The sequence below is a fragment of the Poecilia reticulata genome, chromosome 6 (genome assembly GCF_904066995.2).
Source record: "Poecilia reticulata chromosome 6, P_reticulata-male-v2, whole genome shotgun sequence".
Taxonomy (NCBI): domain Eukaryota; kingdom Metazoa; phylum Chordata; class Actinopteri; order Cyprinodontiformes; family Poeciliidae; genus Poecilia; species Poecilia reticulata.
The window spans coordinates 26,045,499-26,065,017 of NC_088835.1; the positions used below are offsets into that span (position 1 = coordinate 26,045,499).

Here is a 19,519-nt window from a genome sequence, read left to right on the forward strand (position 1 = left end):
AATTCTTCGGTTTTTGAAGATTCAATTTTTTGAAAATCTGTATTTTTGTCACCAATGGGTTTCCATAGTTCAGAGTGATGTCAGAGCCGCCATCTTGATTGACTAGCTTGTTTTTTGACTTTGAATTCAGGTCAACGCTACGACGAAATGTTAAGTCCAGGCTTTATTTTTTTAGTTTTTTTAGTTTTGTTGGCTCTGGTGGCCTTTATTTGAAAGTAGTTTGACATGAAAGAGGGGGAAGACATGCGGCAAATGTCGCCAGGCCGGGAATCGAACCTGCGACCACCGGCATGAGGACTAAGGCCTCAATACATGGGCTGTGCTTTTCCCCTGCGCCACCGTTTTCAGCTTCATATTATTATTATCAGTAAATATTTAAATTATTATGCAAACAAATCTAAGTCTGTCTAAGAACCGCATAAACTGAGCTGGTCTTGATAACCCAGTAGAAGATTTTTTTCTCCTAATTTTAAGATGTTCTGGTAAAATTGTGTCTATATTCTGAGTATATTATCATTATTAAGTAAAAATTCCCATAGCCTCGGCCTAATGCTGCATCGTTTAACTCAAAGAACAGACCATACAAAATATATTTTATGTTGTTTGTAATTTCTTTTTAAAAAAAGAAAGTGACAAAAAAACGATTAGAATTGGATGTAGTCTGACAAAATCCGATTATATTTTTAAGCCGTATCGCCCAGCCCTGATGAAAAGAGAAATGAATAATCTGTTGTGGGTGAATCAGCGCTTCCACATATTCTGATCTTTCTTTTTGTTTGTTTATGTCAAATATATACTTGTACATATTTTTACACATTTTATCAAATAAACATTAAAAAAGTGTTTATTAAGAAAATTAATTAGATGTAAAACACGTATTTATCCCTAAAGGAAATTAAAGCCGTTGTGGGTGGTGATGCTGTGGGCATAAAAGATCTCCAGTAGCAGTCAGTTTTGCAACAAACCTGAAGAAGCCTCTGACTGAAGGCTGTCATGAGATGCGAGCAGCTCAGTTTCTGGGCAGCAGAGACGATGAATTTCACAGCAGCATGTCGTGAATGAATGAGACCACCGCTGCTAATCTGCCTCGTTTGCTTTTGCCACTTCATTTCTGTCTGGCTGTTTCATTAGAGAGCCTTACGATCGATGGTTTGTACTTTTAACTCCTCTGGGATTATTCGAGCTGTTGAGATGTTAATCAGCTGCGCCGGGTTGTAAAGTCAATCCCCCGTTTCCATGGTTACGGAGTCAGATGTGTCAGCAGTTGGTATGAAGAAAAACAAATCACAACTCGGTGCTGATGTCCCTCTTCGATACGATCACCAAATCTTTCTTCAGTCGAATATCTTAAAGCAATATGTTTTTATTTGTACATTAATTATGCACGACTTTTAAGGAAAACTTGATTATGTCAGATTTGTAGAAGTTCCTCTTGACCACATAACCCACCAGGATAACGCTACTTAAGTTTGAAAACTGACCTTGAAAATCCTTGAAAAGTGGGAAACGTTTACAAACTCCTGATTTTTGGAAACCTTTTGTTTTTAAAGTTTTTGGAAACTTTCTTGGCACCAGATTTGGTCCCAGATTACAATTCTCCCCCTGCCATGTTTCATAAACATGTTCATCTGCGTCGTTCGGTCCAAACTCGCGTTTTTCATCATTCTGTTGCGGCTCTGGAGCCGAGAACATCAGCGTCGGCCCGACCCGGTTACAGAGGTTTCCTTTGTGACGCCTCTGACAAAAACGCTGCTTATTCTCGGATCTTTGTTCAGTCTGAGGAAATTAACAGTCGCCTCGTATTTCTCTCCGTCTGCGGACGTGGCTGAGTGTTCACAACATTTTTACATTTTTTAGTCTGCTGAAGAAATCGGATTTTAATAAACCCGTGATCTGTAAATAGACAATCACCCCCTTTAGGGCTGAAACAATTAATCGTGATTAATCGATTATTCAATTTCTGAAAGAATAACATTTAGAGCAGAAATTAATTAATTATTTAAATTAATTAATTTTCAACTTTTAAAAATCAGAAACTTCCATGGGTTTTTTTTCTAGAAAATGTTTGAGATTAATCAAAAAAATTCTGTTTTATGTGGAAAGGTTTTGACTTTTGAAACTCAGAAAATTTCCAAGTTTTTATTAACCTAAAAATTTTTGTTCCTGATTGAAAATTTTCAACTTTAGAAATTCAGAAAAATAAAAAATTATTTTATTTTTTTCCCCGAAAATCTCTGAGATTAACCTCAAAGTTTCGGGGGGTTTTGACTTTCCAAACTCTGAAGTTTCCAATTTTTTTCCTTTAGTTTAATCTAAAAATTTCTGAGTTTTTTCTAAACAATTTCTGGGATCTTTTGGTGGTGATTTCCTCCCTTTTTTTTCTACACACAATCCTTGTAATACGCCGTTGTACAGTATTGACCTAAATGTCATTTAAAGGCGAAATGATTCAAAATGTAATCAAGGATTTGTTTCGTTTTGCATCATTTATCACATATTGTTATTTTAATGATGTTTCATTACATCTTAAGTCAGATTTTATTTCATTATTACCCAAAGCAGCTTTACAAACTTTAAGGTTATCAGCATAAGTTTGTTTCATTTCTGCACCTCTGACTCCGGCTGTGTTTTTCCCTGCAGGTGATCCTAAAACCTGGCAGAACAAATCTCTCCCTGGAGATCCGAACTACCTGGTGGGTGCAAACTGCGTGTCTGTGCTCATTGACCACTTCTGAAGACGGCGACAGCTGGCCTGTTAACGAATGTGCTGAACGGTCGGGTATGAACTCCTTCCTCTCACGTTGTTTACTGTGCCCCATAACTTTAAATAGCAGAGAAACGCTCACACAAAGCGAGTTGGAGGAGTGCCGGACTTTTGTTCATTTTCCTCTTTTTTTTTCTTCATTTTTTTGTTTTTGGTGCTTTCAAAGCTTGCAAAAAAAAAAAAAAACAAGTTATTTAATCTAAGGAACTGAAGTTGGAATGCATGACCATTGCTACAGGACTGGATAATCTCATTTTGACATTTTTAGCTCATTTTTTGTAAAAGGTTGCAGTGGTGCGACAAAGAAGAAGAAAACAAGATTTTGTGTGCTGTAAAGACGAGAAAGAGAAAAAAACACAAACAGCTAAATTTATATAAGCAAAACTTTTGTTTTTGCGAAGGATCTCCGAGGACTTCACGAAGGAAGACGTAGAAAAATAATGAAAGTATTAAGCGTTAGCATCAGATTCCCCGTTTGTTTGGAAACGGAGCGCTCTCTGATTTAACCTGCTGTTTTATTTTCTTTCTTTTGTTGTTTTTTTTTTTGTAGGGGGGAAAAAAAAAAAGTTTTACCGTAGATAAATATACTGACTTGATTTTCCAGAAACTCCTGCTGTCTAGAGATCTATGCATGTGCTACGACTCAGGTCCAGAAGCCTGCTAACGACTAAGTTCAACACAGGAAATCCCATCGTTACACTGCAAGCAGTGATGCCTTATCTGCATATTAACTTTTCAGTGAAAACCTTCAAAAACATCGGATCCTTGAGTTGTAACGATTATCCGCGCGGAGGGAAAAACAAAAAACAAAAAAAAAACAACGTGTTTCTGCATTTCTCTTGGATTTAGCACACAGAATAATTGGGGCTGACGATTTAAAAAAAAAAAAATAAACAGTATGCTTTCTTTTACTGCTATGCATATGAAATCTGAGGAAATACACAAAGCTCGAAGATGTTTAAAAGACGTGGCTGTACATACTGCTAGCATATGGCCTTGGTTCTCTGTAAATGACCTTTTGTACATCTTTGTTATTTTGTATAAAAGAGAAAATGGTTTGTTTAAAAAAAAAAAGAGGAAGAAGTGGTTACATTGGTTATGTTTATATTCTGGTTATACCCCTGAGCCTTGGAACTGACATACGCAGTAATAAGTCCAACTTTTCTACCAACATATACACACAGACAGATACACTACTTAAGGCATTTTTAACTGTCAGAAAACTTTTTATTCTTATTTACAAACTAGAGAAGTGCTTGGTTTAACTGATTTTAAAAAGATGTACTTGAGGGGGGCTGCTTTGAAGAGTGGTCCCTTCCTTTATTTGTGATACTGGATGCGGTATTGTGTGCCCTGAAATGTATTTTTGTACTAATAGACGATTTATTATGGCACATCAGTACTATTTTTCTTTTGATATGATAACACAGCTTCAAACCAACTCTAGTTTTATTTTCCCGTGTGGCCGACATTCTTTTTATTTATTTTGATTTTTATTTCTGTTCAGTTTTGGTTCTTTTTTCTTTGCAACACATTTCTAAGTATACCACTGTATTACTAAATAAATTCATTTATAAAGTAAAGGGTTGTTTTATTCTAATGTTTTTATGCACATCTCCAGGATGTAGTTTATTTCAGTAATTAAGTGAAACTTTATCAAAATAAGGAATAATTACAATTATAGATCATTTTCCTTCCACACAACTTTCTGCTCACATTCTATAAACTTTCCCTTACTGTATCTGGGTCACAGTTCTGTCTTAAAATCTTCTGTTTTTAGCTCTTCTATGAAATATTCAGATTTGTTCTTTTAAGCTCGTCAGCTTTAACGAGTCCATAAAGTTTCACTTTTTGAATTTAATCGCTGACAAAAACATATTTAATATTTATCTAATTTACTGAGATGACTGGTGTGAACGCCTGCAACATTTCCAGGTTGTAAGCATATATTTCTTTGTTTTAAATGACATGAATAGATCAAGAAACGATTTTTCATACTGAAAAACTTCATTTTAAACTCAGGACAGATTAATTCAACCTGTAAGGGTTTCTGTGAAGTTTTTTATTTGTGGTATTTAAAGGGGCAGTATTATGTAAATGTAAAATTATGTAAAATTAACTTTTTCTTTTAGTTTTGCTGTTAGTCCCCCATCAACAACATACCTGGCGAGTTGCTGTGATTCTGTCATGCATGTTTCCATGTTGAATTGCCATGGCAACCATTCAGCTCCTTCAGACTAGCCAGCAGCGATTAGCAAACATCTGGTGGAGCTCAGGAAAACAGCAGCTGGAGCTTTTAGCAGAAAAATCCTCTGGTTTCACTGCTGAGGACAAAGAAAAAAAACCTCAAAGCATCATGCAGCCACCACCGTGCTTGGAAGGAAGGAAGGAAGGAAGGAAGGAAGGAAGGAAGGAAGGAAGGAAGGAAGGAAGGAAGGAAGGAAGGAAGGAAGGAAGGAAGGAAGGAAGGAAGGAAGGAAGGAAGGAAGGAAGGAAGGAAGGAAGGAAGGAAGGAAGGAAGGAAGGAAGGAAGGAAGGAAGGAAGGAAGGAAGGAAGGAAGGAAGGAAGGAAGGAAGGAAGGAAGGAAGGAAGGAAGGAAGGAAGGAAGGAAGGAAGGAAGGAAGGAAGGAATTTTGTTCTCATTTAGCTTCAGTGAGAATAAAAGGTGTATTTAAACTTCTGGATTCATCTGTATGAAAAGTTGCTGATAAAAAAAGCAAATGGGAATATTTTTATATCGTCACCATTTATTTAAAAACTGATTTGAAGTCAGGATGATAAAATTTAAAAAAACCTCTAAAGCTGCAAACGCGTTAATAGAAAAGTCTCTTCAAACCGGAAGTGCCGCGTCAAAGTTTCTCCCTGAGATTAGTCGGTCGTTACACTCCACGCATGAGAAAACGTTACGTCTTCAATTAAAACACAAAGTTCACTTCAGAGTTAAGTTTCTGTTAGAGCTTCATTTTCCCTGCAGCGATGGCGCCGTGGATCTCCTCCGTCAGAGGGACGTACGTCTTCTGGTCCGGGTCCAGGAAGTAAAGCGGGTCGCTGATGAGCGCGGGGTTGAATCCGTCCTCCACCAGCTTCACCTTCTTCATCTTGAACGTCCCCGTCATCTCCAGGGACGGCTGCCAAAACAGGACAAACTTAGCCAAACTCCGAAAGAGCAACAACTTCATCGAACGGCTGGATCAAGAAGAAGCTAGGGGGTTCCATTTGTGCCAAAAATAAGTAGAAGTAGCTTCTACTTATTTAGACCAACATTTAGATGTTGTTGCTATGCATCTTTCACTGATGTCTATGGTCTTGATGCTTTATGGGTACATCTATGTTTCATGTAGGAGCCATTTTCCCCTTTTTTTTTTTGGTTAAATCTTAGAATTTAAATAGTTTTATTCTTATTGTTTATTTCCTAGTTGATTTATCATTAGAATTTTTGTTTAATTTGCTGTTAAGAATAAGTTCTTTGATTAGGAATTCACTTAATTAGTTAATTAATTTCAGGTTGGGATGTGGGTATTTCACGGTATAAATAGGTGGGTCTTAGGTAGCATATTATGCACGTGGGTGGTCATAAGGTTTTTTACCAGCCTACAGAATCAGCCAATAAGTCATATCGGTTTCTATTGTCAGTCAGAGAGCAGGTGCAGGAATAGGAGCAGAAGCCTGTAACCTTTTGCCTGATCTGAAAAATAAACCCAAAGAACTATATTTTGACTTTTGATCCTTTTTTGCTGCGTAAACCAGAATCCACGGTGCATCAGGTGACTATTTGAGTTTGATTCACCTTTTCTTTAGATCACCTTTGAGGATTGAGTTTTTTGATTTTTGAATTTAAGTTTAGAGACAAATGGTCGCTACATTTCATGTGTGCTGATACAAATGGAGCCCCATAAGAAGCAACTTCTTTGCAACCTCAATGTTTTATGTTAAGTTCATTTTACTGTGAAGAGACGAAATCAAATCAGGATCTAGAAAGGAAACGTGTTAACGTCCACTGAAGTTGAGCTGCCAAACTAAAGAAGAAGTCGTTTATTTGTAAATAAACCAGTTTATAAATCCAGCCGAGGTCAAATAATTTTTTTTTTATCTCAAAATGTTTCCATGATTACAAAAGAGGATTAGAGCAACTAGAAAAAAAAAAGAATTCTGACTTTAACCTTATTATGACTGATATTGTAATTCTGGCATTTTTTTCTTAGAATTGCACATTTAAACTCAGAATTTTTTTTTCCCTAGAATTTTGAATTGAATCTCAATTTTTCTTAAAATTCTAAATTAAAAATTCTAAGGAAAAATGCTAGAATTCCGATATCAAAGTCATACTTCTGAGAATAAAGTCAGAGTTCTTTTTTTTTCTAATTGCTATAATCGTCTTTTGTAATTATGAGATCAAATTCAAGATCCTGCTTAAATTTCAAATTTACTTTTTTTCTTAGTATGTTGAATTCTCAGAATTTTGATCTCAGAAGAGTTTTAAAAAAAAACTTATGAGAATAAAGTCATAAAAGTGCAGCAGCCATAATATTACAAAAATAAAGTGGAAATAATGCAATAAAGTAATGACTATTCTCATAATTTTACTTTTTTTCCATTGCGCCCTAATATTCCATATTATTTGTCATAAATTTATTAAAAACAAAATAGTTTTTTAATAAATCTACTGTTTGTTCCACAAGGACATCAATAAATATCAGTAAATTCAAATATACCATTAGATGCAGTTACTCCTTGTGTTTTTCATTGTTACCTGAACCCGTAGGAATCTGGGTCTTGCGTAGGCCGGCAGGTAGGAGACGACCTGCTTGTAGACGTCTGCAGAGTCGAAGGTTTCTCCTTCTTTCAAAGTGACGGCCGCCATGCCGATCCGACCCTCGTGACCTGATGGTTAAGAACAAGCAGGGGAGAGGAAACCATTTCAAGCCAGTAATGACCCGTTAATCTTCCTAGGTCTATGGCCTACACAAAACATGTTCATTACATTTCTGTTCACAGTCATTCTTAGATAAGATTTAAGCTGATTTAGGGCCTCTAGTTACTTTAAATCTAAATAAACTGGTGCTGGCCACGGCTCCCAACTCAAGCTCGCGTGAAAATGACTGCAAACTGATGTGCAACTACACAACCGTACATCTTTGAAAAGCAGAAGTGGAGCCTCCTGCACAACCAAAGAATCCAGCAAGTGGTTTGTGAAACAACATTCTAGCAGCCGTTGTACAGCCCATATAGTGGTAAAACTAGCTGGAACTCAGCTTTGGTTGCTAGGTAACGGGCTGGGGTTGCTAGGTAACAGCGCAGTATGACTCAAGAACCAGGAGGTTTCAGAAAACAACAACTTATTGCCAAAAAACGGCTGGGCTGTTTTTTGAAACACTTGCACTGCAAAAAAAAACAAAATCTTACCAATGATTTTGTTCTGGTTTCTTGTGAAAATATATTAATATGCTTGAAATGAGACAAAACTAACTTAAAAGTAACTTTTCAGCAAGATATAGCTGAACATTGATTTTAAAAAATGTACTAGTTACACTGGAAAATTATTTTATTAAAGTGACATTTTTTACAGGGGCTGCACAGTGGCGCAGTTGGTAGAGCTGTTGCCTTGCAGCAAGAAGGTTCTGGGTTCGATTCCCGGCCCCGGTCTTTCTGCATGGAGTTTGCATGTTCTCCCTGTGCATGGTGGGTTTTCTCCGGGTACTCCTGTTTCCTCCCACAGTCCAAAAACATGACTGTCAGGTTAATTGGTCTCTCCAAATTGCCCCTAAGTGTGAGTGTGTGTGTACATGGTTGTTTGTCTCTGTATTGCCCTGCGACAGACTGGCGACCTGTCCAGGGTGACCCCGCCTCTCGCCTGAAACGTTAGCTGGAGATGCACCAGCAACCCTCCTGACTCCACCAAGGGACAAGGGTGCAAGAAAATGGATGGCTCTTAATCTAGATCGGTCCTGCTGGAATGTGTTAAAGGCCAACTCATCTTTAACACATACACGTGAAAATGGTGGCAAACTAATGTGCAACTAGCACAACTTTGAAAAGCAGAAGTGGAACCTCATGCACAACAAACAAGAATCCAGCAAGTGGTTTCTGGATAGTGAGTCAACAACAAAACTTTTCCAGCAGCACCATATAGCTTTGGTTGCTAGGTAATGGGCTGGGGTTGCTAGGCAACAGCGCAGTATGACTCAAGAACCAGGAAGTTTCAGAAAACAACTTATTGCCGAACAATAGCTTTGCTGTTTTTTGAAACACTTGCACTTAAAAAAAACAAAATCTTACCAATGATTTTGTTCTGGTTTCTTGTGAAAATATATTAATATGCTTGAAATGAGACAAAACTAACTTAAAAGTAAGTTTTCAGCAAGATATAGCTGAACATTGATTTAAAAAAAATTTACTTGTTACACTGGAAAATTATTTTATTAAAATGACATTTTTTACATGTTATATGTGAAATAATCTGTCAATAAAACTACAGTAGTACTTTTTCAAGTCCAAGATATTTTCACTAGAAACTAGACCAAAATCACTTGGTAAGAAGAAGTGTTTTTACAGTGCATGTCGTTTTTAGAAGCGGTAAAGACACAAATGGAAGTACAAAAATGTTCAACATGCAAACTTTTCATAATAAATCCCGTTTGGTGTAGTAAAGTATTTTTCTACCTTCCACTTTAACGCCGTAAACATTTGCTTCTAAGATGCAGGCAGCCAAAGTGAGGATGTCTGCGACCTCTGACGTGGCGACGTTTTCACCTTTCCACCTGAAACAGAAACAAGAAAAAGATGACTGGAGCGTCTCCGTTCGTCTCAGAGCGATAGATAACCTGTGAGCCTCCACTCACCTGAACGTGTCGCCCACTCGGTCCTGAAAATACATAAACTTTTCGTGGTCGAACCGAAGCAGGTCGCCGGTGTTGAAGTACATGTCGCCTTTTTTCAGAACATCGAAAAGCCACTTCTTCTCCGTCTGCTGCTTGTTCCCGGCGTAGCCGACAAATGGAAGGCGCCGAGTTATTTTTCCAACCAAAAGCCCAGTTTCACCTGAGCAAAATAAAAGACGGCAATAACAAATAAAAGATGCTCCAACACAATTTAAAAAATAATTATTAAAGATTTTTCCTCATTAAAACATTTTTTTGTTGTAATTTTAAGATGTTCCTCTGGTAAAATTGCATCTTTATTCTGCTAATATCTTGACTATATTCATCTAATAAAAAACAAAATTGTCATAGCCTAATTCCTAATTCTCAACTCAAGAAATATTCATTTTAATAGTCATTTTTTTATTTATTTTTTAGAAAATAAAGCAAGAAAAAAACATTAAAATTCTCAATCGGCTCTATTATGAAATAAATTAGAGATTTTATTTTTAAGTCATATTGCCTAGCTCTTAATCTAGATAAAAACCAAGTTGGAAATAGTTTTTAAGTCATAATTATTTTGTTTCCAGTTTCTCTGATCTGCTTCAGTATCTTTTAAGTTTTTACATTTCAAACATCTTCGCTCTTTGCACTGTTGTCAATATAGGATTAAATATTTAAAACTAGGCTTAAAGGTTAAATCCAGCTGCTCATCACTCACCGGTTTCTGCTTTGATGCACAGACCCTCCGAGTTTCTGACCGGCTCCTCCTTCTCGATGTCAAACTTGATCAAAGTGTAAGGAAAGAAAATCTGGGAGGGAAGAGCAAACGTCTCATCAGCGTCTGAGAGTGAAACAGAAACACTTCATCCTCTGATCATCTCTGATCTTTGTTTAATGCGTGAAGCCGATGCTGATGGGAGCAGCTTCACGTTTGATGACAGATCAAAACACAGAACATTAATTATCCATTTTCTATACTTGAAATGACTTTAGAGCGAGCGACTCTTACCTGGTGCAGAAAGTTAACGCGTCCCACCGCTCCGATCTTGGACGTGTAATTGATAAAGGTCAGGTTTCCCTCGGTGGATCCGTAAAATTCTCTGACCTTAATGTCGCCGAATCGATTCAGGAACTCGCTCCACATGTCGCTTCGGACTCCGTTCCCGATGGCGATTCGAACTTTGTGGTTCTTATCGTTTTCTTTCTGCAAAAAAAAAAAAAAAAAAAAACAGATGGAAACTGCAGACATACAGAAAACGATGTGGAAGGAAACCCGCATGTGGATTTCTCACCTTCGGCATGTTGCAGAGGTAACGCAGCGTCTCGCCGATGTACTGCATCACCGTCACGTTGTACTTCCTGCAGTCGTCCCAGAACTGAGAGGCTGAAAACTTTCTCCTCAGAACGAGAGTGAGACCTGGAAATAACAGCGAATCACATGACTCATCTGCAAAAAGTGGGAATATATTTTATGCGACGCATTGGGGCGCCGCGCTGGAACGGGCGCCAAACGAGGGGCTCCGTTTATGAAGTTCCACAGTAAAAAATTAACAGCAATAATTTGGTTTATTTAGCACGTAATAGTGAAAATAATGTGGGTATTCATTTTTCAAAGTCATATTTTCACCATGTTATTTCTGCAATAATAATGTCAGAGTTCTGCAAAACCCAGCTTTTATTTTGATATTCAACTTCCGCTTATCAGCAAGCCAGTTTGCACAAAAGTGACAAGATAAATGTTTAACTAGCAACCTAGATTTATACACTGCTCAAAAAATAAAGGGAACACTCAAATAACACATCCTAGATCTGAATGAATGAAATATTCTCATTGAATACTTTGTTCTGTACAAAGTTGAATGTGCTGACAACAAAATCACACAAAAATCATCAATGGAAATCAAATTTATTAACCAATGGAGGCCTGGATTTGGAGCCACACACAAAATTAAAGTGAAAAAAAACGCTACAGAGACTTTAATGTAATGTCCTTAAAACAAGTCAAAATGAGGCTCATTGTGTGTGGCCTCCACGTGCCTGTATGACCTCCCTACATGCTGGGCATGCTCCTGATGAGGTGGCGGATGGTCTCCTGAGGGATCTCCTCCCAGACCTGGACTAAAGCATCCGCCAACTCCTGGACAGTCTGTGGTGCAACGTGACGTTGGTGGATGGAGCGAGACATGATGTCCCAGATGTGCTCAATCGGATTCAGGTCTGGGGAACGGGCGGGCCGGTCCATAGCTTCAATGCCTTCATCTTGCAGGAACTGCTGACACTCCAGCCACATGAGGTCTAGCATTGTCCTGCATTAGGAGGAACCCAGGGCCAACCGCACCAGCCTATGGTCTCACAAGGGGTCTGAGGATCTCATCTCGGTACCTAATGGCAGTCAGGCTACCTCTGGTGAGCACATGGAGGGCTGTGCGGCCCTCCAAAGAAAAGCCACCCCACACCATTACTGACCCACTGCCAAACCGGTCATGCTGAAGGATGTTGCAGGCAGCAGACCGCTCTCCATGGCGTCTCCAGACTCTGTCACGTCTGTCACATGTGCTCAGTGTGAATCTGCTTTCATCTGTGAAGAGCACAAGGCGCCAGTGGCGAATTTGCCAATTCTGGTGTTCTCTGGCAAATGCCAAGCGTCCTGCACGGTGTTGGGTTGTGAGCACAACCCCCATCTGTGGACGTGGGGCCCTCATACCATCCTCATGGAGTCGGTTTCTAACCGTTTGTGCAGACACATGCACATTTGTGGCCTGCTGGAGGTCATTTTGCAGGGCTCTGGCAGTGCTCCTCCTGTTCCTTCTTGCACAAAGGCGGAGGTAGCGGTCCTGCTGCTGGGTTGTTGCCCTCCTATAGCCTCCTCCACGTCTCCTGGTGTACTGGCCTGTCTCCTGGTAGCGCCTCCAGCCTCTGGACAGACGCTGACAGACACAGCAAACCTTCTTGCCACAGCTTGCATTGATGTGCCATCCTGGATGAGCTGCACTACCTGAGCCACTTGTGTGGGTTGTAGAGTCCGTCTCATGCTACCACGAGTGTGAAAGCACCACCAACATTCAAAACTGACCAAAACATCAGCCAGACAGCACAGGTACTGAGAAGTGGTCTGTGGTCCCCACCTGTAGAACCACTCCATTATTGAGTGTGTCTTGCTAATTGCCAATAATTTCCATCTGTTGTCTATTCCATTTGCACAACAGCAGGGGAAATTGATTGTCAATCAGTGTTGCTTCCTAAGTGGACAGTTTGAGTCCAGCTGACGCCTAAAATATGTCAGAAAGCAGCTAGCTGACCCTTCGCTCACCTCTCTCGATGCCTCCGGTCATCCCGATGAGGAAGCCGGCGGTGTGGTACAGAGGCAGGTTGATGTAGAAAATGTCGTCTGCTGTGGATCCACCTGATGCCTGGATGAAGGACGCGGCCCAAACCCTCTCATGGGTGACAACAGCTGCTTTAGGCAAACCTTTACCAGCCAGAGGAAAACATCACAAAATCCCCTCAGAACATGAAGCTACAGCTTGATGCTTACAGACGCAGAATAACACCGGGGTTCAATTTCTCTGCTCAGGTTTAATTATCTGTAAAGTCAGTGTTTTATTCCACGCTCACTGCTTTCACGTTTCCAGGTAAGCAGCTGCTTTGATTCACGCACCGACTCAATACCTGCTCACTGAAACAAGCAGGTGAAGCGAGCAGCCGGCTGGTGAACATAACGGAGAATTTAGCAGCTAAAGAGCGAAAGGTTTCCATCTGAACAGGAAGTGATGTAGTCAGGGGAGAAAAAGAGGCCCAGCAGATCCTGATGGACTGGTATGATGGCGTTGACAAGAAAGAGTAAGTTTCCGCCAAAAGTCCAAAATTTGCTTGAAGAAACTCAGAAAAATTTTAGATTATTTCCAGAAATATCATTGAAAAAAATTTTTTTTCTGGGTTTGAAAAGTTGAAAATTTACTTGGATTTTTTTTTTTTTTTTAGATTAATCGCAAACATTTTCAGGAAAAAACATGGAAATTTCTAAAAGTCAAAAATATTTAAAAATTTTTTACTTTTGAAACTTATAAATTTCTGAGTTTTTTAGAACATTTCGGAGATTAATCTCAAATTTGAGGGTTTTTTGTAACAAATTTTAAACTTTTGAAAATCAATTTGTCCCTCTTTCATCTAGAGATTAATCTCAAAGTTTCACATTTTTATGGCGGAAATGTACTCCTATCTTTTGGGTTATATTTCTATCTGCGCTGGCCCACCTTCAAAATTCGCGGGTAACCATAGCAACCAGCGAGCGTTTAACAGCCAACCGAATTCTTTCTGTTGTCAAGTTGCGCGCGCATCCGCTGTGTTTACAAACAGAGAACGTAATATGGCGGCGGGCGTACCGGTGGTGCCGGACGTGTAGATGTAGAGCGCGGTGCTGCGGATGTGGATGTTGGCCCGCAGCTCCGGAGGCAGCGGCCGGTCGGAGGCTTCGGCGATCTTGTCAGACAAAGCGGTGATGCCTTCAACGCTGCAGCGGTCCGACAGGAGGAACACCCGGATGCCCTGATCCATGAGCGCCGGCAGAATTTCCTCCACCGCATCCAGCAGCTCTGCAGACACAGACCGGATTCAGGCTGACCCACCAAGCCAGAGGACCGAGTTGGAGCCGAGCTGGGTCAGCACTTTTCTTTTTTAGTGCCAAGAATAATGCCAAAACTCACATGTGAATGCCAGACAGACTTATTCAATAAACTAAAATGTACGTCCTGATCAGGCATGTCAGATTAATAGTACCTTTCGAAAATAACCTTTTAGCAGGTATTAAACATACTACGAAATATAAATATGTTAAAATGGATCTAATTAATCTATACCATGTCTGTCTCTTGGTGATGGAATTAGTAAATAATGCGTTATAATGAAGCAATTAGAATCATTTGTTGCGCAACTTGAAAACTTGAACTGCATGACTAATTTCAAGACTTTGGTCGCTGAGTAAATGAGATAGTAATTTATCGGAGCCGCTGTTTTTCCTGCTGTTTCATGAAATGTTTGCGCAGGTTTTATCCTCTAACCTGGAGCGGCAATGAGCACTTTGGCCCCGCAGCAGGAGAAGCAGTGCAGCAGAGACTTGGACCTGATGTTGAAGTTTAGCAGAGCCGCCGGGCAGCCCAGCTTGGCCAAACCGAGCCAGGTCCACACGAAGCTGGGCTCGTTAGGCAGAAACAGGGCCACGGTGTCGCCCTCCTTCAGCCGGGCTTCAGCCTGCAGAGCCCGGGCCACCTTGTTGCTCTGCAGGTCCATCTCTCCGTAGCTGAATGCGCGCCCCTCGAAGTGGATGAAGATCTTGTTGGGTTGCCTCTTCACCGCGTCCAAGAAGCAGTCCAGGATGCTGTAGAAAGGTTTGGACCTCCCGTACATGGTGAGCCTGATGCCCAGCTTGAGGCTCCGCAGCACGTAGGTGCAGTCATCGCTGAAGTACGGGCAGAAAGTCCGGATGTATGCGAAGGCCAGGCCGGCCGCAGAGGTGAGCCACACGGACATGATGGAGGAGCTGCAGGACGGGCTGGCAGAGCGGCTGGGAAAAGTTCAAACTGTGTGGAAAACTGAAATGCGACAAAGTTCTGTAGCGTCCCGGTTGAAAAGATTGTCTCTTTAAGTGATGGTTCACGTTTCTTTATTCCACTGCCTTTATACATGAACACAAACAGCTACAAACATACAAACAAAATACCATTAGCAACTCTTAGTGGTTCCAACCTTTCACTTCAACCTATAAACCTCACTTTATTTAATATCATTACATTTACAATACATGCATTTAATTAACCGTAACATTTCTGTATTACAAATGAACTAAAACGTATTCTAACTGTTTCAACTGTTTGACAGTTAATCAAATATTAACAACACTTCATGTCGAAACATAAAAATCACGCTCAATACAATTCAGTCATCAAAACACCCACCTTGTTCCTCATCAACCAAGCGCTAGTTAATTGATTGTCTGGACCTTAATTGAACTATTCCCTAGTTTTCTCCACTCAACCGTAACTCGTATGCTCACTCACTCTTTGCACTGTGTCCAAAACAGCCAACCGTCAGTTACTGTCAGAAGTTTGTGTAGATCGCCTAGCAACCTTGTCTCTCCAAAAAACCCTCTTTAAATCAAAACATCGGTCAAAAGGCAACAAACAACTCCCGGCCAAATGAGGAATCATTTGGCCGGGAACTTCTGTGAAATCAAACTGTCCACTTAGGAAGCAACACTGATTGACAGATTGACCCTCGTCGGGTCAATCAGTGTTGCTTCCTAAGTGGACAGTTTGATTTACTTGGAGTTATATTGTGTTGTTTATGTGTTCCCTTTATTTTTTTGAGCAGTGTATATATATATATATATATATATATATATATATATATATATATATATATATATATATACACACAGTGGGGAGAACAAGTATTTGATACACTGTGATACACTGTTGATTTTTCAGGTTTTCCCATTTGCAAAGCATGTAGAAGACTGTAATTTTTATCATAGGTACTCTTGAACTGTGAGTGATGGAATCTAAAACAAAAATCCAGAAAAATACAATGTATGATTTTTAAATAATTAATTTCCATTTTATTGTGTGAAATAAGTATTTGATCATCTGTCAACCAGTAAGAATTTTGGCTCTCACAGACATGTTCTCCACTCATTACCTGTATTAACTGCACCTGTTTGAACTCGTTACCTGTATAAAAGACACCTGTCCACACACTCAATCAATCAGACTCCAGCATCTCCACAATGCCCAAGACCAGAGAGCTGTGTAAGGACATCAGGGATAAAATTGTAGACCTGCACAAGGCTGGGATGGGCTACAGGACAATAGGCAAGCAGCTTGGTGAGAAGGCAACAACAGTTGGTGCAATTATTAGAAAATGGAAGAAATACAAAATAACGGAAAATCTCCCTCGGTCTGGGGCACCATGCAAGATCTCACCGTGTTGAGCATCATTGATCTTGAGGAAGGTGAGGAATGAGCCCAGAACTACACGGCAGAACCTGGTCAATGACCTGAATAGAGCTGGGACCACAGTCTCAAAGAAAACAATCAGTAACACTCCTGCAGTGCACGCAAGGTGCCCTTCCTCAAGCCAACGCATGTCAAAGCCCGTCTGATGTTTGCAAATGACCATCTGAATGATCCAGAGGAGGAATGGGAGAAGGTCATGTGGTCTGATGAGACAAAAATAGAACTTTTTGGTTTAAACTCCACTCGTCATGTTTGGAGGAAGAAGAATGATGAGTACAACCCCAAGAACACCATCCCAACCGTGAAGCATGGCGGTGGAAACGTCATTCTTTGGGGATGCTTTTCTGCAAAGGGGACAGGACGACTGCACCATATTGTGGGAAAGATGGATGGGGCCATGTATCGTGAGATTTTGGCCAACAACCTCCTTCCCTCAGTAAGAGCACTGAAGATGGGTCGTGGCAGGGTCTTCCAGCATGATAACGACCCAAAACACACAGCCAGGGCAACTAAAGAGTGGCTCCATAGGAAACATCTTAAGGTCCTGGAGTGGCCTAGCCAGTCTCCAGACCTGAATCCAATAGAAAATCTTTGGAGGGAGCTTAGGCCCCGTTTACACGACAACGATTTCGGGGGAAAACGGAAGAGTTTTGTTGCGTTTGTAGTGTGCATTTACACGAAACCACCAAATGTTTTCTCTAACAACGGCACAGATTGAAAACGGGTTCCAGAGTGCGATGTTTCTGAAACGTACTGTTTTCCGTTGTCGTGTAAACCTAGAAAACGGATCTTTTCTTCCAGAATCCCCAGCTCCTGCATAGTATGACGCAAAACATAGCTGCTTCCTACAATCCACAGAAGAAGAAGAAACTACTCACAATGCTGGTGTTACTGTTTCCCCATCAGATACGGTTCGGTTCCCTCAGCGTCTCTTCACCGCTCCGCACCGCCCAGATGGTAAAATACACGGCTGCTTGTTCAGCGCTCTTATCTAGAGAACTACGGACCAGCCCCGGCTCCAGACAGGGGGGGTATCGACTTATTTTGGGGGGACAAAATGAATCTACGTAGCTGAACATAGACAACATCAGTAGCCTACAGGCTACTTAACAGGCTTAACGTGCTGAATTGATATTAGCTAGTCATATTTTAGCTATCATCACCTGCATCCAACAGCTTTACTCAACTCAGTCGGTTAGTTTGGGGGTAAAACTGTACAGTTATTTAAATTTTGCTGGGTTGCTGCCATGATTCTAACACACACCTGCGCAGCAGTAGCAGCAGGTCTCCCGCTGCCTCACAGGTGTAAACCCAGCGCAAGCGTCTCAGCGTTCATGTTGCGTTTGAAGGCGGCTCGGAAAAACAAGTTACAACTTGTTAGCAACGGATTAAACTGTTTTAACTGCTGAAAAAGGTAACAGAGGACACGGATATGGGACGTGCAGGAACTCCTATTTTATCAAATTGATATGGGAATAACAGACTGTTGGCCATTCCAAGGTAAAAACAATAAACAGCTTCCAGTCCGGGGCTCGCTACAGACACCGTGAAAGCTCAAACAAGGTGTTCCAGCAAAGTTATCCCACTTTTTCCAACTGCATGCGCACACGATGCGTGTTTTCTCACGCAAATCCACATGCCTTCAAGTACAACTTTTTTTTAAAAACATGCCACTTTCAAAGTTTCAAAGAACCTAGCACCAACTAGGCGCAGCGAGAGCATTACACGTTTTCGATGTGTACCGTTACTGTGTAAACACAGATCGTAATTAGAAGTTGTCGTGTAAACGATCCAACAAAAACGGAACAAAAGGGCCGTTTTTGTTGGATCGTTGTCGTGTAAAGTCCGTGTGGCCCAGCGACAGCCCCGAAACCTGAAGGCTCTGTAGGAGATCTGTATGGAGGAGTGGGCCAAAATCCCTGCTGCAGTGTGTGCAAACCTGGTCAAGAACTACAGGAAACGTCTGATCTCTGTAATTGCAAACAAAGGTTTCTGTACCAAATATTAAGTTTATTTTTTCTGGTGTATCAAATACTTATTTCACACAATAAAATGGAAATTAATTTTTTAAAAATCATACATTGTATTTTTCTGGATTTTTGTTTTAGATTCCATCACTCAGTTGAAGAGTACCTATGATAAAAATTACAGTCATCTACAAGCTTTGCAAGTGGGAAAACCTGAAAAATCAACAGTGTATCAAATACTTGTTCTCCCCACTGGGTGTGTATATATATATATATATATATATATATATATCTCAATAAAGTCATTTACAAGTTCATGTGATTGAGGGCGGCGCTCCGCTGGGTTCTGTCCCACTGATCCCTCCTTCAGGCCGGGGGAGGATCCAATTGCCAGATCGGCTGGATTTTCTCTCAAACTGTTGGGAAACTGAACTGAACTATTATATTTCTATCTGCGCTGGCCCACCTTCAACTGCTCGGCTTAAATTGTATAAATTCGCGGGTAACCATAGCAACCAGCTAGCGTTTAACAGCCAACCGAATTCTTTCTGTTGTCAAGTTGCGCGCGCATCCGCTGTGTTTACATATGAAATGGAAGAAGAAAAAAAATAAACGTTTAAAAATACTGAAAAGTTTAGTTAAGTAAGAATGGAACTACTTCAAAACATTTTACCCAAATAAAAGTAAAGTGTCCAAATGACTCAAATAATAGAAAAAAAGTATTTTGTAATAATTCTACTTTACTGATGACATCATTAGATGGAGAAACATAATTATCTGTGCAAATGCTGTTATGCATGTACCTGTGCCATAGATACCAAGGTTTTTCAAGGCCTCAAGGAGTGGAATGCTGCAGAAGAAGTTGTCAGAAAACACCTGGTGGTTATTGTGCTTCATGTGAACACCACTGCTCTGAC

The 19,519-nt window shown here is 40.3% G+C and overlaps 2 protein-coding genes across 16 annotated transcripts in view; one reads left to right on the forward strand and one right to left on the reverse strand.

Annotated features, from left to right (window-relative positions):
* The window catches only part of tjp1b (tight junction protein 1b), a 107,183-nt gene extending 102,836 nt beyond the window's left edge, over positions 1 to 4,347 (forward strand). For all 13 annotated transcript variants that reach the window (XM_081608265.1, XM_008412003.2, XM_008411994.2 and 10 more), the window contains one exon: positions 2,641 to 4,347. In XM_081608265.1, the coding sequence (XP_081464391.1) occupies positions 2,641 to 2,735 (95 nt within the window). In that variant the 3' untranslated portion in view covers positions 2,736 to 4,347. The remainder of the gene's footprint in view (positions 1 to 2,640) is intronic.
* A 1,145-nt stretch (positions 4,348 to 5,492) lies between these two features.
* LOC145552013 (long-chain fatty acid transport protein 2-like) lies at positions 5,493 to 19,388 on the reverse strand. Of its 3 annotated transcripts, none has more exons than XM_081608271.1 (12): positions 18,913 to 19,388; positions 15,679 to 15,739; positions 14,683 to 15,318; positions 14,008 to 14,217; positions 12,936 to 13,094; positions 10,918 to 11,042; positions 10,635 to 10,829; positions 10,344 to 10,434; positions 9,605 to 9,803; positions 9,426 to 9,523; positions 7,516 to 7,646; positions 5,493 to 5,893 (listed from the first exon to the last, which is right to left on the reverse strand). In XM_081608271.1, exons 3-12 carry the CDS (start codon positions 15,149 to 15,151, stop codon positions 5,717 to 5,719), a joined length of 1,854 nt encoding a protein of 617 aa, XP_081464397.1. In that variant the 5' UTR covers positions 15,152 to 15,318; positions 15,679 to 15,739; positions 18,913 to 19,388; the 3' UTR covers positions 5,493 to 5,716. The 3 variants fall into 3 exon arrangements, with proteins under 3 accessions (XP_081464397.1, XP_081464395.1, XP_081464396.1); XM_081608269.1 differs by having other exon boundaries at positions 15,577 to 15,739; XM_081608270.1 differs by lacking the exon at positions 15,679 to 15,739.
* Positions 19,389 to 19,519: the final 131 nt, after the last annotated feature.